At 35.8% G+C, this 27008-nt stretch overlaps 1 protein-coding gene across 6 annotated transcripts in view; it reads left to right on the plus strand.

Moving 5' to 3' along the window:
• LOC136843119 (semaphorin-1A-like) overlaps positions 1-27008 on the plus strand; it is a 427461-nt gene that overhangs the window by 369845 nt on the left and 30608 nt on the right. For all 6 annotated transcript variants that reach the window (XM_067111151.1, XM_067111154.1, XM_067111152.1 and 3 more), the window contains one exon: positions 22657-22753. In XM_067111151.1, coding sequence (XP_066967252.1) covers positions 22657-22753 — 97 coding nt within the window. The remainder of the gene's footprint in view (positions 1-22656; positions 22754-27008) is intronic.

Consider the following 27008-nt stretch of genomic DNA (forward strand, 5'->3'; position numbering starts at 1 on the left):
TCTTTTCGACGCAGTGCGTAGTAATAATTATCATTGTTTGTGGCTTTATATTCCATTTTGCCATATCTAAATATTTGCTCCCATAACTAACATTAGAGTGGAAAGTTCAGTTCGTCCGCATAAAGGTAACAAACGTAGGCAGTTTATTTTGAAAAGACACTAATACAAACTTTAAATATTGATTTACTTGATGGTTTGAAATCTTCGTGGAGATGTTTCTTTGGTTGTTAGAAGTGGATTTGCCGTTCAGAAATTCCTCAGAGGATCTTTGTCGTAGTCCTTGACATTGATCATATTTAATGAATTGTAGTGTTGGTTTCATATTCAGTAAACCATGCTGTTCTTGTTTCCTTTGTCGATACCCAAATAGTGCAGCCTTATATGTTAAAAACAATTAATTTAGTTTAGATGTGACCTGACTTAATTATCAGTATTTCAGACATATAACACCAGTCAGTCGAACACCTAAAGAACGGAGTTGTGACTGGTGTGTCTTCATCGCCATTTGGTTTCATATTTTTAAAATTCGCATTGAGCTTTTGAAAGTGTGCATGATCATCATCAGCATTGTCATCATTATTATTAGTTGATGTTATTGTCTTGCGGCCTTTTACAAGTAACAACGTTGAGTTGCACTTCCTTCAAGGAAATTCCTGCCGGGTTTGGTCAAGACCTCTTGAAAACTCCCACACTCACAGTACTATATTCGGTAGTGATTTTTTTCTTCCTTTTGTTTGGAAATTATTAGAATGGTGTTTGTGTCAAGTCTCAGAATGAGCAACCCCTTAACTCACTGTTAAGACTCCTCTTATCCCTTAACTCATCTCCTTAAAGGAAGGCTACTCTTCTGCGTCATGGAAGTGAGCGGTCCAGGCCTGAGAACGGGAAATGCCTTTCCAGAGATGAAAATTAACCTAATGGCTTTTGCCCCGTGTGAAGCTTAGTGGTCATAGGTGGCAGATACATCACTTCCATGTTAAGTTCTCGTAAGCGTGATTGGGATGCAGATAATCCTGTTGTTCCAGAGTCCTGCCGTAATTGACTTGGGAGTATCCTTGCCTTTGTATGGCGCAGGTAACACCCGAGTTAAAAACAAAGAGAAAAAATAAAGAAAAGGTCAGTGGGAAGTTTCCCATGAAACTTGTGCCCTAGGGAGGCCAATTTTACGTTTGTTCAAGGTATTACCCGGAGTTGGTAGTTTGTTTCCAAGTTTTCTTTTTCAGTTTGAAAGCTCTTGCTGGTAATAAAGAATAATGGAATCTGCTTTCTAATGATGTTTTGTAGAAAGCGAGACTTGAACCGAAACGCGATCCCCGCTGTTCCTCTTGAAATTTACCAAAGTTTACGACACTTTTATTACCTCAGACGGGGGTTCGTAATGAGTTCTATTTTGGATGTATCGATCCTGCAAAGGGAAAGACAGCAAGGCTGAGAAATTTGTACAGCGCCCCCTGTCCGCCTTTCCCTCTAATTATATGGCGTGTCATTATATGGCCGTAATTTGCTGCTACTTTCTTCCTAAAGAGACGTATCGGTGATTTATAACCACCTAATGTCAACAGTTTAAAGCTTCAGTTTTTGCCGAATAAAAGGTTCTATAAATAACCTCCTTGGTTGTTTATGGCGATGTTTATTCCCAGAATTTGCTATAATCAAGTATAAACTGTCAGACATTATTTTATAGGTTTGATATACAATACCAAGAATTCCTTTTTATTGGTGTCTTTATAATTATGAAATATTGTGCATATGGTGTGTGTGTTTTAGACATGAAATTAGTTTGTGGGTATTATTTCAAGGCAGTTATTGCTCGTGCAGATATTTTTATGAATTACAAAAATGGCGAAAATATAGTCACATTGCAAATGTGCTGTGGTTCTCAGTATACTTTTTGTCCAAATACCAGTTTCCATCGGCCAACAGAACGTGTTAGAAAAGTTAATCTATCAGATGATTTTGAACAAACAGATATTCCATTGTCGGTTTTCATGGTTGACCACATTTTTTCCGTCCCTGTTACATCGAATTTCATGCGATTTAAAAGTTTATCGTCATTTCTTAGCGTTCAGTTTTCTGAAATGTACTTGTTAAAATAATAAACCTCTTCGTTAAATTACCCTTTCAAGATGGTGCCCGGTAGATCTTTCTGAAAGTTGTAGGTAATTTGATAAATACTCTTGAGCTGAACAGGAAATTCCAGAGATGCTGGTCATCGGCATTTCTCTCTGCAAGAGGCGGTGGATTTGTCGGGGTGGTCTCGCTTCGCCATCAAAACTGGCGACTACAAACGTCTCTTTCATCGGCGGTTCGGAAGAGCGGATCGGCTGCCGTTCGTTAGTCATCGAATATGGATGTCGACGTCGACTTTTATTCTCTACTCTCGACTCAGATTCAGGCTGATGCAGACAACAGTACCCTAAAGCAGTTCTCCTTGTATTTTATAATTGAATTATATTTTTATCTATTTATTAATTTGTTAATTTATTTTTTTAATAAATGATGTCTTCTTTCTGTATTTCTTATTGTCTTATGTTACTTCTTTCGAATGAACCCGTACTCCTTGGAAGCTTGAATTTCTATAGAGTGGCCCCCTTAGGGCTTGCTTCACATGAACAGGGTTCATCTTCTGAATAATAATAATAATAATAATAATAATAATAACATCAGTAACTTGATGGGAAGAGCAGTCGGCCCATGTTTTTTTTTTTTTTTTATAGAAAGCAGTTATATAAAGATGAAGCCGAGGTTTCTATTTCTCTCCGCGTTTGCGGTCACTAGTTTGTCCGTGATGTTGCAATCCGGCAAATGGTTTCAATCCTTTATCCTGTAGTAATTTTCCATAATTCGTCATAACTTTCAATTGAAGTGTGCTCACTGAAAACATTCCCCATTGTAGTTGGTCGTTAATTTGGCCGTGGAACTCTTGGCCGCAAAATATCTTGCAGAGTGAGAGGGGAAAATAGTGAGAGGGATGATAACTACTCGTAGGCTCCTGAGGGTGCCGCTAATAAGGCAAAATGCCCCGCGGTCCCTGAGTTGAAGAACAGCAGGTGGTGTGCAGGAGGAATATGTTCCACAGGACGCTGCACGTAGCCAGCGTAGGAATGCTTCTGTATTTTGAAGATGCCGCTGACGGTGGAACAGGGTTTCATTTCGCATGAGAAAACAAGGGTAAAGTTGTCGATTTCTTTCATTCTTTACTTTTTGTTTACTTTTTCAGATATATAATTTCCTCTTTGCTGGTCGTCCTGACTCTTGAAATCGTGGTTTGTGTTGCCGTTAGTAGGCGGTAATTGGACACATTTGGATGTCAAGTTCTTCAAGGCTACGGGATTCTACCTGTTATTTACCATTGCACGCTTCACGCATACTGGTCCGAGCCTATACGAGCCCGCGTAATGTGTTACGTAAGCCCATGAACAGAAAGTTGCCTACTCTCTCTCTCTCTCTCTCTCTCTCTCTCTCTCTCTCTCTCTCTCTCTCTCTCATCTTTTTTACGTGCTTTTTCCCATTTTTTGTATCGGGTAATATATATATATATATATATATATATATATATATATATATATATATATATATATATATATATATATATATATATATAATGAATTGTTGTCACATACACCGTGGCTATATATATGTATATATATATATATATATATATATATATATATATATATATATATATAATGTAATGAATTATTGTCACATATACCTTGGCATTTTTATATTCGCAAATTTTAAGCCACACTGGTGCCTGGTTGGGAAACAACGAAAATACAGTGACCGTGACCACTGACCTGTCCTTGATTTAGTGTTGCTCAGCACCATATCAGTTTTTTAGGCATCCGCCCTCTTGACGAAAGTTTCCATATAAGGTTTGCCGTTCGAGGAAAGCCAAGTTCCCTTCCTCCTCTCGCATCGCGCCATGACTGAGGAGTCTTTAATCACATGTTTTGGATGCATGTTGATATTTGGGGTGGGTCCCTTTTGTCATGTTACCCACGCTATGTTCTCGTTTGTAACGACACTAATGACCACTGTATCATTTGTATTGCTGTCTTGGTCTCTTATCCTTCCTCTTTTAGGGGTTTTTCTTCATAAAAATCACTTCGTCTTTTCTTCTATTAATTTAAATTTTTACGTCTTCTATTAATTTAACTTTTTATTTATATAGAAATGGTAGCTGCACTATTACTATACCAACAACAGCTTTTAATAGTACTAATAATAGTAGGAATGCTGGTATTCATACTAATACTTCCCATGACGTTGTTGCTAATAATAGTGTTGTTAACGGTAATAAATGTGATGTGGATATTATTACTAAGAATTAATTGCCGTGAATTCTTTTTGAACTTTCAAGCAAAGTTAAGTGATGTTCTCAACAGAAGTTCAGTGACTGTTTTAAAAATATATTACTAATAGTCACATTATTTATTAAACCATTGAGTTGTTCGCTATTTAACAATTAATGTTGCAATATATTTTTTATATTATCAACTTTGTATTTTGTGGTGGACCATGAACGTGAGATAATTTTTTTTTTTTTTTTTTTTTGTTTACCAGGAATGTATTGATGTAAAATACGGAGCGATTTCTGTTTTCTCTCATTCAATTGATCTTATGCCACATCGCCATCGCTATCCGATTTCACATCAAATTGCAACGGAACAAACGTATGAGGGAAATTGAGATGTTTCAAGAATCGGGGCTGCTGCCGTTAGTATTGACGGAGTAGGTATCTTTTATGCTTGGATAGGATTGAGGCATATTGGAAATCTGCTGATTTGCGGATAGGATTGAGGCAAATTGGAAATCTGCTGATTTGCGGATAGGGTTGAGGCATATTGGAGATCTGCTGACTTGCGGATAGGATTGAGGCATATTGAAAATCTGATTTGCGGATAGGATTGGGGCATATTGGAAATCGACTAACTTGCGGATAGGATTGAGGCATATTGGAAATCTGCTGATTTGCGGATAGGATTGAGGCATAGCCTACAGGTATTGGAAATCTGCTGATTTGATGTAGCGAGTAACTACAGAGCAGTTTAATAAATTGCATGATGCTGCTGCTTCTTCTTCGTTTTAACGAGCTTTTTTTCCCACTTTTATATGGGCTTATACCGTGGAAATTACTTCCTGATTGTCTATGGAAATTTAAAATTACTGCTATTTTCTCACGTGTTGTCAGTTTAGGTTTTATTCAAGCACCTTTCAATAATTCCATCAGTAAATTGGGTGAATAGACCTAATGTTGGCCTCTAAATTTATATATATATATATATATATATATATATATATATATATATATATATATATATATATATATATATATATATATATAAATTACATATGTATGTATGTATATGTATGTGTATGTATGTGTATGTATGTATGTATATATATATATATATATATATATATATATATATATATATATATATATATATATATATATATATATATATATATATATTATATATATATATGTATATATATATATATATGTATATATATATATGTATATATATATATATATATATATATATATATATGTATATATATATATGTATATATATATATATATATATATATATATATATATATATATATATATATATATATATATATATATCACACATTACACAGGTGAAAAATAAGAGATTTGGTGTAGGTCTGACCGGTTCGACTTTATTTCCAATGGCTTGAAATGAAGTCGAAACCGGTCAGGACCTACACCGCGTCTCTTATTTCTCACCTGTGGTAATGTGTGATAAATGAATCACGTACAAAAGTGATTATAATTATATATATATATATATATATATATATATATATATATATATATATATATATATATATATATATATATATATATATTGTATGTGTGCGCGTTTGTTTCTATTTACGTTCAAAACTTAGGCACCAACTCATTAATATCGATTACACTTGACATTTGGAATAACTCATAAGGCATTATACTAGATAAGCACATCTGCCCGGACCAGGATTCGAACCTGTGTCTTGTTGGGTAGATAGGTGCGTGACGGGGATAATGTTGCTGTCACTCACTTATCAACCCAACAAGGCATTGATTGGGATCGAGGTCAAGGTGGATGTGTTTAACTCCCTGTGGGTGTAAGTTATTTTAATGGCATAGCCAATTTAATATTAATTTTTTTGTGGGTTATGTTTGAATGTATGAAATGGCTCCTGAAATTTATAGGTTGCTATTTATTAGGATTATGGAAAGGAAAATAAACGTATTTTTAGGATCTTCTCGAAGATTTACCTTCGTTTCCACGAACCACTGAAGTAGATTTCGATGTGAATCAGAGTCAGGATCTAAATTCAAGATTTCATATTGTTTACTGTTATTGCAATTGCTTTGTGTTTTAGCAAAGTTATGGTATCCTGGTGTTTATGAAGTAAATCTAAATAATGAAAATTATAAAATAACGCTGTTAATCACACGCCTTGAATTCATGAATGAAAGTGTAAATGAAGCAGAATATTTCAGAACAACGCTTGTTGTCTTTGCGGAGGGTTGCAATCCCAGAATCCTCTTTTTGAATGACTGAAGATTTGTACCTTTCACTGGTGGCGTGGGCTTTTGGGTTTATTTGTTTTTCGATTTTCAATTAAAACTTTATTTTGTGCTTCAACAATATTTTTCCTTGTCTGGATGATAAAGATTTAAAAACTATCATTCATTGTTCTATAAAAATAACCCGAGGCGGACCGTTATCTCTTTAATGTTACAAGCTTAATTAATTGACCGGGATTTTACTGGAGAGAGACGTTAAATTTTGAAAAGGCCACAGGACTGACATCAGAAAAGGTCTCGGGGTCAGATCCCCAACCCCGCTGGAAAAGGTCGGAACACGAGTGTCATTGTAGAGCAAAAGAAGGAAATGAAAATATGAAAATGACAGCATTGCTCCCGGATTGTGTTCGGAGCATTCTTGTGTCCCAACGCGACTATTTTTATTTTCTTTTAAATTGGAACTACAATGACTGTGATTTTGCAGAGGTTGGACTTTTGTGCCGATCTATTCTTTTCAGGCTTCCTTCCCTGATGCCGTAAGAGAGGTCATGCGAAGTGGCCTCTGAATATAGGTTTTAGTGTCCCAATGTCAGGGGTTCAGGAACGTTATTTGGTACTTTTTCGTGATGAGGCTTTGTGTACTTTTTTTTTTGGGCGGGGGGAGAGGGGAGCATTAAGGCTATTATTTGTAATACTGACAGACATTTGCAACTTTCAGTCTCTCTCTCTCTCTCTCTCTCTCTCTCTCTCTCTCTCTCTCTCTCTCTCTCTCTCTCTCAAAAATATGTTTTTGTATGCGTGCATGTATGAATGTATATTAATATATATTATATGTTGAGAGAGAGAGAGAGAGAGAACGTACTCTTTCTGTCCATGTTGATGAACATTTTAATGGCTGTAGTAGCAGCTGGTCGTACTGTCTTCTCATCTTGCCGACAGCTGTGGTTGAATTTGCGATGATGATGAATCGCGAGTTGTCACCATTGCAGACTCTCTCTCTCTCTCTCTCTCTCTCTCTCTCTCTCTCTCTCTCTCTCTTGTCTTCTGACGTCAAACCACCTAATTTCGTAAACAGCGCATTCCGTTTAAGTTCAACTTGTGACTTGAATCCAGTCCCCCTGAAATTGAAACAAAGATGAACCTTTAGATTAAGATATAATCCCTTGGAAACCTTTAATACCCATGACATGATTTGTCAGAGGCACTTCTGACATAATGCACAGAGAGCTTATCCATGTACAGATGAGATCCTTTTTTTTTTTGTACTATGATTAGTTCTGCTTAATTTGAAGAGATTTATCAAAAACTGCAAATAGTAAACTCTAAAGCTCTGTCAGTTTATAGGAAAATGCTTGTGATTTTACTGTGCCAAGTCTAAGTCAATCATCCTGCTTTGGTAGATTTGTGTAAAGCCATGTTGCTCCTCGATCGTTTGTTTAAAAGCCGTAGATTGTTTGTTTAAAAGCCGTAGATTAAATCTTGCAATCGGAGAGCCTATGTTGCAAGATTGTACAGTCAGATAGGAATTTGGCTTTTGACTTAAATTTCTTGCTTCAGTGCTTTTTGGTTTGAATATTAAAATAATATTTATGATTAACTTTGTTTCCCTTTTTCATTATTTTTTGATCACCCACTTTTAAAGTTTAAATTTGTATGAGTGAAGAAAATGTATCTCACATTTTGTGTTATTGAATTACAGTCGAAGACGAACGACATTGTACGTACCGCGGAGAGCTATCATTGATAAAGGAACAGCGATATATCTGTGATGTATGTTGAAGCTTTCAGAAGTGCGCTGTTACTTTAAGTTCCCGTCTGCCGCTTTTGTTCGCTTTGAACGACGATATTGGGATCCGTGTTGGCTCGTTAAATCGCCCATAAATACAAGCTTTGAGAGAAGTAATTGAACGCGAAAGGCAAACTGATGAAGTATTGTGTTTTTCAAGGAATGTGCAAAATTGATTTTGGTGCGTTCATGCTTCCGTCTTTTCACACAATGCCTTTGCAGTGTTCTCTGTGTCTCTTCCGTAAATAAGGGTATTGGAAAATGGAACGTCCATTTTTCTCTCTCTCTCTCTCTCTCTCTCTCTCTCTCTCTCTCTCTCTCTCTCTCTCTCTCTCTCTCTCTCTCATACTGTGAAATTAAGATTGACATTATTTTTCATACCTGATTTTGTGTCATTCTTTAAAATTCTTATTAACTAGATAACCAAGAACTGATTCCTAAATCATGTTTTAATCTGTTGTTGAATTTGCGATGATGATGATTCGTGAGTTACCTTCATTATAGTCTCTCTCTCTCTCTCTCTCTCTCTCTCTCTCTCTCTCTCTCTCTCAGGAAATATTTTTGCGTGAAAATAAAACCCGTCTTGCAAAATTCTTGACTGCGGTCAGCAAATATATATGTTGCTCCTCCGTCTTTTGTTATTTTCAACTTTGGTTTTCAAGGACTTTCCCCCACCCGAGAGCCTCGACCAAAGGTCACCAGCAGTTAATATTATCCTTAGGTTATTGTAGTGGCCACTGCAGGACAATAACCGAGGGAGTAATAACCTAAAAGCTTATATTGCTGGATTTGCTCAAGTTTTAGCCCTGTCTTGTGTTGTGCGTATTTCTCCTGACTCTGTCTCTCGGAGGGATACGGCTTGGCTTATTCTAAATTTCATTGCAATTTGGGCCAGCTGATCGTAAAATGACTTGCGGGATGCAAATTCTGAATTTAAATACTCTTGCAGAGAGGGAGAGTTACCCTTAAGGCAAATTCTTTCTTAATACCTGTGTTCTACATATTGTGGTGAAGTGTTTTATTCTGCTAAATGACTTGTGTAAAATGATTTTAAAATGAGATTCATCTTGCTCTATTGATTAACAATAGAATTTGTTTTCTCTGCTGTGTCTCATTTCTTTAGATTTTTATTTAATTATAAATTTATTCATTTTGAACGGCACATTAAACGTTTATTACTGTTGTTTACAATAATACTGTCAGTTTCCACCATATAGATATTTAGTGTATCACGTGATTGTTTCATCCAACTCTTCTCTCTCTCTCTCTCTCTCTCTCTCTCTCTCTCTGGGATGAGGGTGCAGAAGGAAGAATTTTCTAGTGACTGTATTAGTCATAGTATCCTTTAAACTTTCCCTAACGTTTTGTACTGTTAAATCGTAGTCGTGTGAAATGTACGTGCTTGCTGGAATACTCATGTCGGATCTTTCGTCCGCTCTTTTGTTTTCTATTTATGCTTCTCTCAAGTTTACTATCGTGTGGTATGGCGCATATACCATCAGTGATTTATTGCCAGAAACATATTGTGTTGTAGAATATGCCAATCTCCCTTGTTCCTTGTGAATGAATACTAATTAACTGCAGGAGTTAGAAATAATTACTTTTGAAGTGGGCATCGTTTTTGTTGAGACCAGTGCAAAGGCAGTTGTAAGGGAGTAATCAAATAAAAACTTCAGATGCACGATGCCGAGGGTGCTTTGGTGAGATCGAGCTTCGACGGACTTGTTTTTACCATGTTGCATTTTATAGGGGAGAACCGAGCGTATGGATTGCGGCTGTAGGGTCTTGGGAGGGGGAGCGTTTTAGGTGCTGTTCCATTAAACGGTAGGTGGTCGTAGGTGGTTGTCGTTTATTACCTTCACTCCGGCAGTCGCTGCTTAACGACGTTCCATCCTCCCCTCGCCCCTTTCCCGGAGCCCGATAATGACTGCATGTCAGGATCGTCTTGTGGGAATCATACCTTTGTGTTTACCTTGCGTCACGGCGTAGATCCTCTCTGTGCTTCGGAGGGGAATCTTGGGATTATCATCCTCCGGGGTCCAAAGGCTCGAAGGAGCATGCTGAGGGGTCCTAAACCACCGAGATATGGTCAGTTATCATCTGATCTCTAGAAATGGAAATTTTGAAATTGCGTCTGGAGGTCGTGTGGGTTAAGGGCAACTTGTTATGTATTCCTAAGAATTTCTTTTTTTATGGGGGTGGGCGGGATTTGAGGGACGTTTATTCGAGCAGGGTGGGAATGCGGCGGCGAAGATGGTGTTACTCAAGGTTTAGACCTTGCTCTTACTCTTCTTCCTATATGCACTTCGGTCAGTTCATCTACAGGTTTTTGCTGTTTTATGTTATGGGATGATAATTTTATAGTATTAACAATCATATCACCAGTAAATATGTATGATTGTTTTTAGTTTGAAATGAAGTTCCCTTATCTCCACATTTCCAAGTTCCCTAAAGTACAGTTACAGTATTGCGAGTATTATTTAATTCGGATTACAAAGAAGTGCTAGTAAGTTTTTTTTTTCTATACAGCGGTGGACATAGTAGTCTTATATTCCTATTTATTTAAAAGTTCAGTGGACTGGGAAGTAAAGTTCTCTATTTTTATGAAATGGACAACTTTTTATTTTCCCAAAGAAAATAATGATAAATCCTCATTGGTCCTCGGGTTCACGATTTTTTTCAGTGTTGCTCACGGTTTAGTAGTGGTTCTGTACAGCTAAAGACTGTGACACATTAGGACAATATGTGTCGCCCATGTAGCTAGTTGGACGTCCTCACTTTTGTTTTGGGACAAACGTATTCCTGCATCGGTTGCTAGTTACACAGAACCTTTGTGTTTGGGTTTCCTATTTTAGCCGACATTTTTTAAACTTGTGTGGGACTTTGAGTACCCAGCCTCTCAACGAAATTAGATAAAGGAAATTTTGTTATAATCTTATGAGTACCCAGCCTCTCAACGAAATTAGATAAAGGAAATTTTGTTATAATCTTATGAGTACCCAGCCTATAAAGGAAATTTTGTTATAATCTTATGAGTACCCAGCCTCTCAACGAAATTAGATAAAGGAAATTTTGTTATAATCTTATGAGTACCCAGCCTCTCAACGAAATTAGATAAAGGAAATTTTGTTATAATCTTATGAGTACCCAGCCTCAACGAAATTAGATAAAGGAAATTTTGTTATAATCAACGAAATTAGATAAAGGAAATTTTGTTATAATCTTATGAGTACCCAGCCTCTCAACGAAATTAGATAAAGGAAATTTTGTTATAATCTTATGAGTACCCAGCCTCAACGAAATTAGATAAAGGAATTTTTGTTATAATCTTATGAGTACCCAGCCTCTCAACGAAATTAGATAAAGGAAATTTTGTTATAATCTTATGAGTACCCAGCCTCTCAACGAAATTAGATAAAGGAAATTTTGTTATAATCTTATGAGTACCAGCCTCTCAACGAAATTAGATAAAGGAAATTTTGTTATAATCTTATAGTACCCAGCCTCTCAACGAAATTAGATAAAGGAAATTTTGTTATAATCTTATGAGTACCCAGCCTCTCAACGAAATTAGATAAAGGAAATTTTGTTATAATCTTATGAGTACCAGCCTCTCAACGAAATTAGATAAAGGAAATTTTGTTATAATCTTATGAGTACCCAGCCTCTCAACGAAATTAGATAAAGGAAATTTTGTTATAATCTTATATGAGTACCCAGCCTCTCAACGAAATTAGATAAAGGAAATTTTGTTATAATCTTATGAGTACCCAGCCTCTCAACGAAATTAGATAAAGAAATTAGAAATTTTGTTATAATCTTATGAGTACCCAGCCTCTCAACGAAATTAGATAAAGGAAATTTTGTTATAATCTTATGAGTACCCAGCCTCTCAACGAAATTAGATAAAGGAAATTTTGTTATAATCTTATGAGTACCCAGCCTCTCAACGAAATTAGATAAAGGAAATTTTTTGTATAATCTTATGAGTACCCAGCCTCTCAACGAAATTAGATAAAGGAAATTTTGTTATAATCTTAAAAGTACCCAGCCTCTCAACGAAATTAGATAAAGGAAATTTTGTTATAATCTTATATGAGTACCCAGCCTCTCAACGAAATTAGATAAAGGAAATTTTGTTATAATCTTATAGTACCAGCCTCTCAACGAAATTAGATAAAGGAAATTTTGTTATAATCTTATGAGTACCCAGCCTCTCAACGAAATTAGATAAAGGAAATTTTGTTATAATCTTATGAGTACCAGCCTCTCAACGAAATTAGATAAAGGAAATTTTGTTATAATCTTATGAGTACCCAGCCTCTCAACGAAATTAGATAAAGGAAATTTTGTTATAATCTTATGAGTACCCAGCCTCTCAACGAAATTAGATAAAGGAAATTTTTTTGTATAATCTTATGAGTACCCAGCCTCTCAACGAAATTAGATAAAGGAAATTTTGTTATAATCTTATGAGTACCCAGCCTCTCAACGAAATTAGATAAAGGAAATTTTGTTATAATCTTATGAGTACCCAGCCTCTCAACGAAATTAGATAAAGGAAATTTTGTTATAATCTTATGAGTACCCAGCCTCTCAACGAAATTAGATAAAGGAAATTTTGTTATAATCTTATGAGTACCCAGCCTCTCAACGAAATTAGATAAAGGAAATTTTGTTATAATCTTATGAGTACCCAGCCTCTCAACGAAATTAGATAAAGGAAATTTTGTTATAATCTTATGAGTACCCAGCCTCTCAACGAAATTAGATAAAGGAAATTTTGTTATAATCTTATGAGTACCCAGCCTCTCAACGAAATTAGATAAAGGAAATTTTGTTATAATCTTATGAGTACCCAGCCTCTCAACGAAATTAGATAAAGGAAATTTTGTTATAATCTTATGAGTACCCAGCCTCTCAACGAAATTAGATAAAGGAAATTTTGTTATAATCTTAAGTACCCAGCCTCTCAACGAAATTAGATAAAGGAAATTTTGTTATAATCTTATGAGTACCCAGCCTCTCAACGAAATTAGATAAAGGAAATTTTGTTATAATCTTATGAGTACCCAGCCTCTCAACGAAATTAGATAAAGGAAATTTTGTTATAATCTTATGAGTACCCAGCCTCTCAACGAAATTAGATAAAGGAAATTTTGTTATAATCTTATGAGTACCCAGCCTCTCAACGAAATTAGATAAAGGAAATTTTGTTATAATCTTATGAGTACCCAGCCTCTCAACGAAATTAGATAAAGGAAATTTTGTTATAATCTTATGAGTACCCAGCCTCTCAACGAAATTAGATAAAGGAAATTTTGTTATAATCTTATGAGTACCCAGCCTCTCAACGAAATTAGATAAAGGAAATTTTGTTATAATCTTATGAGTACCCAGCCTCTCAACGAAATTAGATAAAGGAAATTTTGTTATAATCTTATGAGTACCCAGCCTCTCAACGAAATTAGATAAAGGAAATTTTGTTATAATCTTATGAGTACCCAGCCTCTCAACGAAATTAGATAAAGGAAATTTTTTGTATAATCTTATGAGTACCCAGCCTCTCAACGAAATTAGATAAAGGAAATTTTGTTATAATCTTAATCTTAACGAAATTAGATAAAGGAAATTTTGTTATAATCTTATATGAGTACCCAGCCTCTCAACGAAATTAGATAAAGGAAATTTTTTTGTATAATCTTAGAGTAAGCCTCTCAACGAAATTAGATAAAGGAAATTTTGTTATAATCTTATGAGTACCCAGCCTCTCAACGAAATTAGATAAAGGAAATTTTTTGTATAATCTTATGAGTACAGCCTCTCAACGAAATTAGATAAAGGAAATTTTGTTATAATCTTATGAGTACCCAGCCTCTCAACGAAATTAGATAAAGGAAATTTTGTTATAATCTTATATGAGTACCCAGCCTCTCAACGAAATTAGATAAAGGAAATTTTTTTGTATAATCTTATGAGTACCCAGCCTCTCAACGAAATTAGATAAAGGAAATTTTGTTATAATCTTATGAGTACCCAGCCTCTCAACGAAATTAGATAAAGGAAATTTTGTTATAATCTTATATGAGTACCCAGCCTCTCAACGAAATTAGATAAAGGAAATTTTTTGTATAATCTTATGAGTACCCAGCCTCTCAACGAAATTAGATAAAGGAAATTTTGTTATAATCTTATGAGTACCCAGCCTCTCAACGAAATTAGATAAAGGAAATTTTGTTATAATCTTATATGAGTACCCAGCCTTCAACGAAATTAGATAAAGGAAATTTTGTTATAATCTTTTGTTATGAGTACCCAGCCTCTCAACGAAATTAGATAAAGGAAATTTTTTTATAATCTTATGAGTACCCAGCCTCTCAAAGGAAATTAGATAAAGGAAATTTTGTTATAATCTTATGAGTACCCAGCCTCTCAACGAAATTAGATAAAGGAAATTTTGTTATAATCTTATATGAGTACCCAGCCTCTCAACGAAATTAGATAAAGGAAATTTTTTTATAATCTTATGAGTACCCAGCCTCTCAACGAAATTAGATAAAGGAAATTTTTTTTGTATAATCTTATGAGTACCCAGCCTCTCAACGAAATTAGATAAAGGAAATTTTTTTATAATCTTATGAGAGACGTTTTTAGATGTTGCATTGACCAAGCAAAAGGTGTTCTGTTATTGAAGTAAATGTTTTCTCCTTCGTGTAGTGGTTTCTTTAAGTGGTAAAGTCCCGTTTTAGTACCGAACTGTGATGCTTTGTGCATGTGCCCTTATTAACAGCAGACCATCAGACACCGATACTTTTGTTGTTATTGACATGTCAGTAATAATAAGTTTTTGTTAATATATGGTGGGTGTTATTGTTCTTTTACCTTTTAGAATTTCGACGACTTTATCATTTTCTTTCTTCTTTTTCGTGTTGTACTTTACAATGCAGTGTAGATCTCGAACCAAAATCCTTGATGCATTGTGTAAGAGCATAAATAATTTGCAACTATATGTAAAAAATAAAAGATTGAAATCACGTTGTTGCTGGAAATAAGTAAAGTGATCAAATCAGCCTGGTTGATGGATATACCACACAGCGAAGAAATGGTTGAATCCTTCATGGTTGTAAGCTTTGCTACCCCATCTTGTCTCTCTCGCACACATGGGTAGCTTATATTGTCTTGATGTGCTAGTTGCCTCGGACGCTTCACACGTTTTTATTTTCTTTTTTGAGCATTTCATTGTAACCTTTAACAAGGTTCGGGGCTCTATAGATCACCCTCTCGAAATCATTAAATGTCAGAAGTTCGTTTATCTTATCCCCGCATCAACTTTATGATCATCACCAGGCATAAAGTGTCAACGGTCCACCGGTTGAACATCGTCTGACGAACGTGGTTTACGGGAGGCGAGAGTGAATGGTCGCCTGTTAAGTGAACACGAGGAAAAAATTAATCAGGAAGTGTCGCTTGATAGAGGAAAGCTAAACGCTTTATAAAAGGCCGTACTTGGGTCAAAATCCTACTCCTCCGTGGACTCTTGGAGATCAAGAGTCGTGTTTTAGAAACGCCAGACTCTTGACGCTTGCCTCTTCCAGTAAGGTTAGCAGCATGTTACCAGCCATAATGTTTTGTTTATGGCCTTCATATTGGCCAGAATTGACCGTAGTGCCTGGTGTGGAATTTTTATATTAACTGTCTTTTACTTCCCCGTCACTGCAACGGGTCGACTGAGGCCTCTTGACTGAGCGGGAGATTGCCCCTCGTGCCTCGTTTTTTGTAATATTAAGTATTATGAGAGGTTCTAGAATCCTCTGGGATTCAGGATTGGTAGCACTTGAAACTAGAAAGTAAAGGGATGATCTTTTGCCTGAAAGGTTACATATTTTTTGTTATATGCAAATTGGAGCTATTAAATATCTCCGGAACATCGTCATTATATGACCGAGTTATTACTGATTATTACGGTAAGGGAAAAGGTTAGGTGACGTAGGCAAGACCTGATGAATGTAATGAAATCTACTTTGGATGGTGAAACCCAACGGGCCGGTCTTAAAAAGCAACTTCTGGGTTGGAGTTAAAGGGAAATGTGAAAATGGGTAAAAGATGCAGTAAATATCCAAAAAAAAAAAAAAAAAGTCTTGATGAGAGATGATACATTAAAGAAGTCCTGTTGATAAAATAACTGACGTCGGTTTCAAGGGTCTTAATTAACATCTCCGCGGTGACCTCTGGTGGATTGGTGGTTTAAATGGATATCGTTGTGACCTTTATCAGTTATGTAATTTGATATTTGTGGCGACTAACGACTCGAACATTTTAACACGAGAGAGAGAGAGAAGGCTGCGAGGTAGGTCCTGCTGAAGGAACGCTAATGAATGGATTTAATTGATCGCACGAGAACTGAGAAGGTGTAATTAGGATTTAAATGAACCATCTGTTTCGTTGGAGGACATGTGGCGTCGGTCGAGGCGGGATTGATGGCAGGAGCTGGACTTCAACCGATTAGCTTTGCAGACGGTATGCTTCCTTGTCGATACTCTCTCTCTCTCTCTCTCTCTCTCTCTCTCTCTCTCTCTCTCTCTCTCTCTCTCTCTCGACGCAAATCGTCTCGGAACGCTTTATTTTTTGTCCAATTGTTTAGCTAGCTGCCGTTGCCACCGTAAAGTTACCTTCGTTAAGACGAGAAGTGGTATGAAGATCCAACTTGAAGATTATACAATGACTGTGATAGCAGATTTTCTGTAATGTTTATTCTTGGTTAGGGATTCGATGTATTTAATTTTGTTTTTGAATATTTGGGCCTGTGGATTTGTTTATACTATTTCTCGATGTGGTTAGAAGAAGCGTAACATGATTGTCTAGTTTTCGTTTCTTATTAAGACTTTTGTTAACGTTCATTCGTTAGGTTTTTATTAGTATTTGTTAATTAATGTATTGGCCATTGCATTTTTCGATACTGTGGCAAATAAAATAATAAATATTCCACTGATCAACTCAAGGTTTGAAGTGGGTACGGAGGATAAGGATACTGAGAGAATAGTTATAAAATTGTTTTTTTGTCAAGTTTGATCCCTTACATTGCAGGGTCAGAAGCTGGGCGCGTCTTGTCTTTCTCCTCCGTTAGTTTTAACGGTGGATTAGAGAATAGAATGCGATGGTTTACGCTGGCACTTGTAATTGTCTGTAACGATTAGTTGCACACCCCAAGCTTCCAGTGTTTGTATCCGGCGTTCGGACTGTTTATGATATCGAGCTGATTAGAGGTTAGAGACGCTTCGACTTCGTCATGAGGTCGTATTTCTGGGCCGGGAATTGGTAGGTGAGGATTAACAGAAATGGAGGCTCTCTGTCTCTTGTCAGATGTAATGTTCTCAACGTCTTTGTAGCAAAAAAACATTTTGATAGTGAAGCTACCATACGAAACCACACTCACTTGTATTTTTGGTGTTGTGTATAAATCACAAAAAAAAATTCTGGTTTTGGATTTTCAGGATATTGTTTTGGAATATTGCGTATTATATTTATTCAGTTTTTTTTTTTTACGTTCTCCTGGCTAGTTGTATAAAAAAAAAATTTTTTAAATTTTGACGTACCGTATGATATTGTACTGCTGCTATGTGGTGTCTATTGTGCATTTTACCTTGATGATTTTACAATCATATAACTCTCTTTAGTGCATTTTGCAATTCTCAATCGTGAGGAGAGGTGCACTAGTATGGGACTTTTCGAATTAGTCATTTGTATGTAGGCCGAATGGAATTGAATTTTGTTGGGATCTCAATTTTATTTGATTGGACAGTTGTGCCGTCTTTTATAGGATTTCATATTTTGGAGCAACGTCAGTTGGAAAGATTAGGCATTTGTTATTTGTGAGAAACTTATTTTTCCCTTTTTAATGCCAACACGAAGAGTGGTCGTAACTCGGGATCATTGCACAAATTAGAATAGTTAATGAGGTTAAACACCGCAATAAAATTGACATAATTATTATGATGACTTAGATGTGTTTGTAGGCGATAGTATTCCGCAGAACAGTTTTAAAGGCTCTGTATTTAAAGTTTGGAGGCTCCGTGCTTGTTAAATCCGGTTGGACTGGTTTGTTAATAATGAAAAAGCCAGTGAGATATATCGGATCTTATTTTATTGATATCAAGGATTCAAATACAACTTTATATGAATATTTTCTACACAAACACATATATGTAAATAAATAAATAAATAGATAAATAATATATATATAAAATATATATATATATATATATATATATATATATATATATATATATATATATATATATATATATATATATATTAGTTTGTATTAAAAAGACCTAAGCATATGTATATATGTATGTATGCCTTTTCGTGGTAACGTCGGTTATAATTCGCTTTACTGTTAACCTACGTTACATGTAGCGCCTTAAAATTTCCAAAGCTATAATCAGTTAAGATTCTCACACCGACTTAAATCATATGGCTTCACGTATCTCCAGAGAAAATTGTTTTGAATTGTAAGATTTTACCAGACATATCAGGAAAAGTCAAATAATTTTCTAAGAATGCTCAACCTTTACACACAAGTGTGGCATTAATCAACAATAATACTGTACTACATTAAAGCTTTACTAGTGAATAAATCCTTCCAGTCCTTCTACCGGACACAGGGAAAGGTAATGGGCAGCAACGAACAGGGTCATGTCTCTAATACCTGGCGAAGGGCCATCCACCAGCTGTTGCCTTAAGGCGAAATTGGAAGGGCGGCGAGGAAGTGAAGGGGGTAGTAGGTGAGGTCAAGACTCACGCCGGAAGTGTCGCTCGGTGGCCGTAAGCAGGAAAAGGTCTTCCGTCTGAGTTTGGTTTGCGACATCTGGCTTTTTAAATGTCACTTCGTGTCGTTTCTATTCGACGGACTTTGATGGAAACACGTCAATGTGTATGTGTGTATACAGTGTGTAAAAAAATTATATATATAATATACAGTATGATGGAAACACGTCTGTGTGTGTGTATATATATATATATATATATATATATATATATATATATATATATATATATATATATATATATATATATATATATATATATATATGAGCTGAAAAAATAAAAAAATATATATATATAAGTATATATATATATATATATATATATATATATATATATATATATATATATATATATATATATATATATATATATATATATATATATATATAGTGTGCCTGCGCGTGCGTGCGTGTTCGCGCACGCTCATAATTTTGTAAAAAATGGAGAGAGGTTTAATTTACATAGACTTGCGGTAGTTATCTATCTGCGTATCCAATGCTGGATGGCGTAGTGATGGTTAAGTTGTTGTGACACCCTTGTTGTTTCCTTAAATGGTTAGACAAAAACTCAGCTTCATTGTCAAGGGTAAGAAAAAAATGGAATCCTGATGATTTCCTACTGACAAGTATTATTTTTCCAATATTGCTTTTGTGTGTTAATAATTAGGCGACTTTGCTTGCGGTCTGCTATGTATTTTAATTCTTAGGTGCAAGCATCTATGTATTTAATTGGCAGTCCAGTTCTTCTTTTCAAAATACCTATTTTCTCTTCATTAGCTCTTCTCTTGTGTGGTCGGTCAGTAATGAATAATCCCCCAGAATTGACTCCTTGTGGCCTTCTAAAATCTCCATGTAACTTTAAAACATAACGTCAGTGCGATTTCTTCCTGATCTTTCATCGGTGAGTTCCCAAAATTAATGACTTGCTCATCCTATGTTCCAAGTAATTTCTTGCGCTTGGATCTTACGGCTTTGTAGTGACAAGCATATCCAAAAAAGCGCGAAGAGTTCGAGAAATTAAGAGAGCATTGTGGCTATTACAATTACATGTTAGTGAACGCATTAGCATACTGGAGATAATTTGTGCGCTATATTTTTACCAATTTAACCTGCTGATACTTCGTATCCCTTGTTACATTTTAGCTGTACGAACTGGATTTTCTTATCCGCTTTTATAAATTGCGTTCATTAATAATTGAAAACTGTAGTTCATCCTTCTGTATTGTTGCCCCCATACATAGGAGCTTCCACATTTTTGCTAATGATTATACTATGGTGCTTAGCGCCACATTTTTCCCGACCGTGATGTCGGCGGATCAAACGAAAGTCATTTTGTTGATTAGAAGTCTGTATAGTGTTATTTTTTTTTTCCTTCTTTTTTGCTTTGTCTTGGGATTTTTCCTTGGTGTCGGCGGCGGTCATCTCGTTATTGACCAATCCGTCTTGTGGCGTGAGGTAGACTTGATTGCTCTAACATTTAAGCGCTCGTCCCACAGGTAAGTCACCGGGAGTCTGTCCATATGGCTTCTAATTTATTAATGTGCTCTCTCTCTCTCTCTCTCTCTCTCTCTCTCTCTGACACACACACGACTATAAAGTTAATTTTGTATTTTGAGGGGGAAACTTTATTATTTTCCTTAATGTTCTTTTGTAAGAAGCGTCATTTTTTTTTTAGATTCATCCTTCATAAAATAAGCATCCTGTATTTCCCTAAAAAATATTATAGCGGACTCTGATACCATTCTTGTGGAGTTTACTTTGAAAAGGAACTTGAATGCTTTGGGTATATAACCTAGTTAGTCATAAGTGAATGTTTAATGACTCGTACACTAGATGGAAAGGCAAGTCATGGAGTTTGTGAATAAATAGAAATTAATCGAGAAATAACATTCTAGAATCTAGGATGTTTGCGGGACTAAACGTCGTTTACTGATTGATTAGCTCTGAGAAGGGAAAGAATAAATGGGGAGGATGCACCTTGAATCAAGACCATTGTGATTAAAGGAGATACTCATTTATGTCCCGAAATTGTTGTCAGCAGTGCGGTGGTGGTTTCGAGTGGGTTTTTGTGCACAGCTCTTTTAAGTCTCCTTTTCAAGACAAGGTGTACTTTTATATCATACGCAATTGAAAATTCTCTCAGAGTATCTACAATGCTCAATCGAAAGATTTTCTCTCTCTCTCTCTCTCTCTCTCTCTCTCTCAGTGTAACTACAATCTCTCTCTCTGACTCAGTGTAACATCTACCATAAATTGTCGGAAGACTCTCTCTCTCTCTCTCTCTCTCTCTCTCTACGAACCTTAATCAACATTGAAAGGCTCAGCTGTCAGTTTAAATAACCCATCAAAGCTTACTCATTAAGAATTGCATGACATTTTCTTTCCAAATCTAGTCACAAGATCCCATCGGTAGACTAAATTTAACTTTGATTCAAGGAAGTTATTTTTCAGTAGGTGCTGCAAAGATCGATTATGCTTTCGGACCTCGAATTCATAAATGAGCCTTATGTGTAATTTACTTCAGATCACATTATCGGTAATTTTATGAATATTGCAAATCTTATTTTTATCTTGAAGACTGTTTTGCTTTTGTTATCTTGAATGATTTGAGATATATTTTCATTTTACGGATTCTCTGTAATTTTAACGGTGAGTTATTGAGTCTTGCTTAAATATATATATATATATATATATATATATATATATATATATATATATATATATATATATATATATATATATATATATATATATATATATATATATATATATATATATTTATATATATATATACACTATATGTATGTATATGTATACATATATATATATATATATATATATATATATATATATATATATATATATATATATATATATATAAAAATATATTTGTACGTTAGGTATGTCGACTGCCCTCATGATAATTTGATTTGGAGATACATTTCAATTATTGCATTACATTAATGTTTTGTTGGGAATTCTTGTATAATATATTCCGAACAGGGAATAATTATTGTTAAGTTCGCATGATGTGAATGATGATGATAATAGTTCTGTCTAGTTCGTATAATTCTGTTTCTCGTAGCATTGATCTTTCGCAGTTTTCAAGTTTGCAGTGCAGTCTATGAAACTGATGTGTTCAGCAGCTGAAATTTTCTTTTTTAGTGTCGACTTAATATGTTTTAAATCTACCTTGTAGTTAGTAAACTGAGAAGTGATGTGTATATTGAATGAACTCATCCTTGAGCGTCACATTTCAAGTTTTTAGTGCAATATATGAAACTGATGTGTTCAGCAGCTAGAATTTTTTTAATTTATTTTTTGTGTGTAATTTCTAAGACAACTACCCAACATCTAATAAACTGAGAATTAAAGTGCACATTGAATGAACCTAATCTTAAGCGCAGCATGTGACTTGGTAGTTACGTCACAGTTCAAGAACTGAACCTCTGGAGAACCTTAGTGACACAGATACTGATTTCTTTTTCCAGGTGACCTCAAGTCCCTGATCTTCCCGGGCAACAGCACCGAGACCGACTACTTCCGTTTGCTGCAGCGAGACGGAAACTCCATGCTCATTGGGGCCAGGTAAGTGGACCTCCAAAATCTCCGCGTTTTATTGTTAGCGAGTTTGCCCCCCTTCACTCTTAGGTATTATTTTGCTGGGAAGGTTAGCTTAATGGAAAATAAAGCACAGAATACCTTTTATTACTAGTATTAGTGAGATGAAAAAAGATTCGTTATTTGGCATCATGTTATAATGTTAAGTCCAGTTTGGGGGATACGACGGGCACATGTACGCGGCCAAATGGACGCAACTCAGGAAGTTGTAGACTGATTTCTTCGTTACCTAGTGAACTCGCCACTCAGGCTGGCTTCTCTCAGGTTTTTTATTTTATTTATGATAAGGGTCAGGTTGTTATGGAGTGTAAATATATATATATATATATATATATATATATATATATATATATATATATATATATATATATATATATATATATATATATATATATATATATATATATATATATATATATATATATATATATATATATATTATATATACATGCATATATATATACACATGCATATATATATACACATGCATATATATATATATATATATATATATATATATATATATATATATATATATATATATATATATATATACTTGCAATGAACTTATTCGAATGTTCCTGTTTATTTATCTAGCGCTTACACGTTTATTCAGCCATTTTACTGCGTGAATATATTCCATGCTTTTGCACCAAGTAAAGACCCCATCATGTTAAAAGTAGTGAACGTAGCTATTTCTGAATTAAATCCTCCGGGCAGGGTGTTGCATTTTGCTGGGAGAATGGGAATTATCGAGCGAGTGGACTAGAAATATGAGTTTTGATATGAGGCCACTGTGCTGTATGAGGACAGCCGCAGTTTATTGTGGTCGCGAGAGTTATTTTGTGGTCGTGTTTCTTCGCCCGAAGGGATTTTCTATTCTCGGTCTCCTTTCTCTCCATGACGACGGGCGACCGCAATATCATTTTGCAACGTTGAACTCTTGGAGCGACGGTTAACTGTCTTCGGTGTGAGGAGTTGCTCTTCGTGTCCTGCGGAGTAATGGTGAAATCCTGTCTGGGAAAAGTTCTGGCTCGAAGGGATCAAGCCATTGAAAGTTCCGACGGCAGGGGAGTCACGGAAAAGATATATACTGAAATAACGCACGATTTGGCTGAAGGCAGGAAGATCGGACTCGGGTTAAATCATGGCTGAATAATTTTGCCTGACATAATGGCAAAGGCACATGTAACAAATTCGTCGCCTTTCCTGCAATTGAATTCCTTGCAGGTCATTGTTATCGTCCCATTGTATTCGCTGCTATTATTTAATGCTGGATTCTTTCTCCGGTTGGCCTAGTACGAGGTGTTCAAACGACCAAGTTCAAAGTATTTATCCGCGTATTAATTGCAGTTCGTCAAATTACTTGTGAAAAGGGGGTCATCTAGATATTTAATTAGGAGGTGAGAGTGTTTAATTTCTCCATCCTGTAGTATTCGATCGGGTTTTCCTGTTACTATTATCCATATGTATAAATGGCAAGTTAAGAAATCATATTTCATTTCAATTTCGCCAAGGAGGAGATAATTAATTTTGACCAATGTTTGAGATTGAAAGACCTGAAAGCTCCGTTTCATTAATTAAGATTTTGAATCGACGAAGTAACTTCATTGCCTTAAATGAAAATGGCTCTTGTTGTTGAATGTTGTGATGTATGTTCTTGTAGAGTGACGCTGTCTTTTGAATGGAAAGATAGCCATTCAGACGGCGTATAAAAAAAGTAGTTGTCTTCCCTTAGAATGGACACAAACCGGCCTGACCTTATCGAGACATCAGTTCGACTTGACGCAATTCATTACAGTTCCGCTCCATCTTAATGAATAGCTCGTTCGGTGATGATCGTCAGTTGGCTTTTTTTGTTTCCCTTTAAGTTATTAGGTCTCTCTCTCTCTCTCTCTCTCTCTCTCTCTCTCTCTCTCGTGATTATCTGAAGTGAACTCTCTGAGAAGGGCCAGGTATGTTTTACGAGTGTGTTCTTTAAATCAATAAGCATTCACCAGACGTGACACGTAATCCATGTGGATGGAATAAAATGAAACGAAATAAATTTTCAACTAAGTTTCCAAAGTGAATTGAGCAATAAAATGACATAATTTTAAGTATTGTAATAAAATTCCGGAATCGTAAAAGTCACACTTCTGCTTTTAGAACGCTCGTATTATCCCCGTGAACAGGATCCAAATAAAGAATGGTTCGAAAAGAAACGAGAACCAAACACGTGAATTAGATCTGTCATATATTGACGACGTGCCGTCAGGCAGTACAGAAAATTCAATATCTCTGAATCTTTGTTAGTGTGAATATATTACCCACTGTTTGGGAGCCAATAAAAGATGATGATGAGAGTCAGGAAGTAGCTGATTGATTTAAAGTGTTGGCAAAAATGACCGTTTGAACTCCTCAGACGGTCAGACAACCCAAGTTGACAAGTTTTTATGTAGCCTTCAGAGGTCGGGGTTGTTGGCCCCTCCAGGCAGCTGTAGACTTCCACTTGACACGATCGGTATCTGCGACATGACTACTGATTTCTTTTTTCATATTAAACCCTGCACATCCAACTGCATGCGTACAGTTGTTTGAACAACTGTATGCCTATAGTAATTGGTTATCTAAGTGCCCATTTGATGAGACGTATTGCGTATACATTTATTTTTTATTCTGTGTGTGAACTTTACTTTTAGACTTGCCGTCGTCCAGCCCTGACCAGCCCCTCTCACCACTAGCCCGCACATAAGAATGCGGGTTTCGGAAGAGTACGTAACGTCTCTGTGGTCGGGACCATGATCTAAGTTCCAGACTTGCCTTCACGGCCTCTCGTTACTTTACCGAAATTTTTATCTCTTCTTTATATACCAACACAGACGTAATTGCTTTGTTTACTGACGTAAGTAATATGCATAATGACGTAAATCACTCGCTCTTTTATAACGAGAACACGGAATTCGTATGGCTTAACTTGTCCTCATTTCTGCGATAATATACGGTTGTTATCGTTTTAGGTCACTGGCTTGTATGTATAACACGCAATTGAAGAATGATGCTTCCCACTGTATTGTCTTTCCTTCCCAGTAGAATAAGTTATGAATTATTTTACGCTGCCGCTGTGCCGCGCAGCAGCAGCCCTTTTGTAATCGCACAACAGAGAACGCTGTGGGTTAGGCAAAAGCCTGGCCATTGTATGGAAGTCTTACTTTTCAACAGATTGCTTTATCTCGATCTTTGTTTAACCCCCTGAATAGAATAGCAGGGGAAAGTATTTCGGGTATTTACACAAGACCGTGGCGTTGCCGTAGTGTTGTTCCCCCATTTCTAACGGCCTTTACACGCAACGCAAATATAACCGTATCATGGAAAGCCTAGTTTTTCTCCATGGGGTAAACGGCTCGAGAACTTGTAGGGGGTTCTTTGCTCTTCATTTGAACAAGAATGGAGGTCGTCATTGCAGTAACGGAAACAGTCCAGTGTTAACTCACTGTCTGTACTTTTTTAGTATTTTGTAAACTAAAAAAGTACAGACAATTTGGTATGTTTGATGACTGGAGGGTGGATGATCAACATACCAATATGCAGCCCTCTAGCCTCAGTAGTTTTTAAGATCTGAGGGCGGACAGAAAAAGTGCGGACGGACAGCGAAAACTATTGAGGTGGCCATTTGTTGTCCGTTCGCTCTTTTTCTGTCCGCCCCCAGATCTTAAAAACTGTTGAGGCTAGAGGGCTGCAAATTATGTTGATCGTCCACCCTCCAGTCATCAAACATACCAAATTGCAGCCCTCTAGCCTCGGTAGATTTTATTTTATTTAATGTTAAAGTTAACCATGATCGTACGTGGCTGAAAATTTCATACAGCACTGTACGCTGTACAGAGAACTCGTTTCTTCGGCGTACTTTTTACTTGTTTTATATTAAACTCTGTATTTCTGTACTTACCACTGCATGCCTACAGTACAGTAGTTTGTACAACTGTATGCCTATAGTAATCGGTCGATCAAGTGCCCATTTGATAAGACTTAGTTCGTATACATTTATTTTCTCTTCTGTGTATAAACTTTACGCTGTACACAAACTCGATTACTGTTTTTATACCTGGCGAATGCCTTGAGTAGTAAAAGCAGAGTGTTTTGTGTAGAAGCTAATATTGGGGATACGAAGCATGATGGTCTCTGATTGGCTCATTCAAGTTCAAGTCGTTGCTTTTGTAGTACATTAAATAGGAAGCATGGT

The sequence above is a fragment of the Macrobrachium rosenbergii genome, chromosome 11 (genome assembly GCF_040412425.1).
Source record: "Macrobrachium rosenbergii isolate ZJJX-2024 chromosome 11, ASM4041242v1, whole genome shotgun sequence".
Lineage (NCBI taxonomy): Eukaryota > Metazoa > Arthropoda > Malacostraca > Decapoda > Palaemonidae > Macrobrachium > Macrobrachium rosenbergii.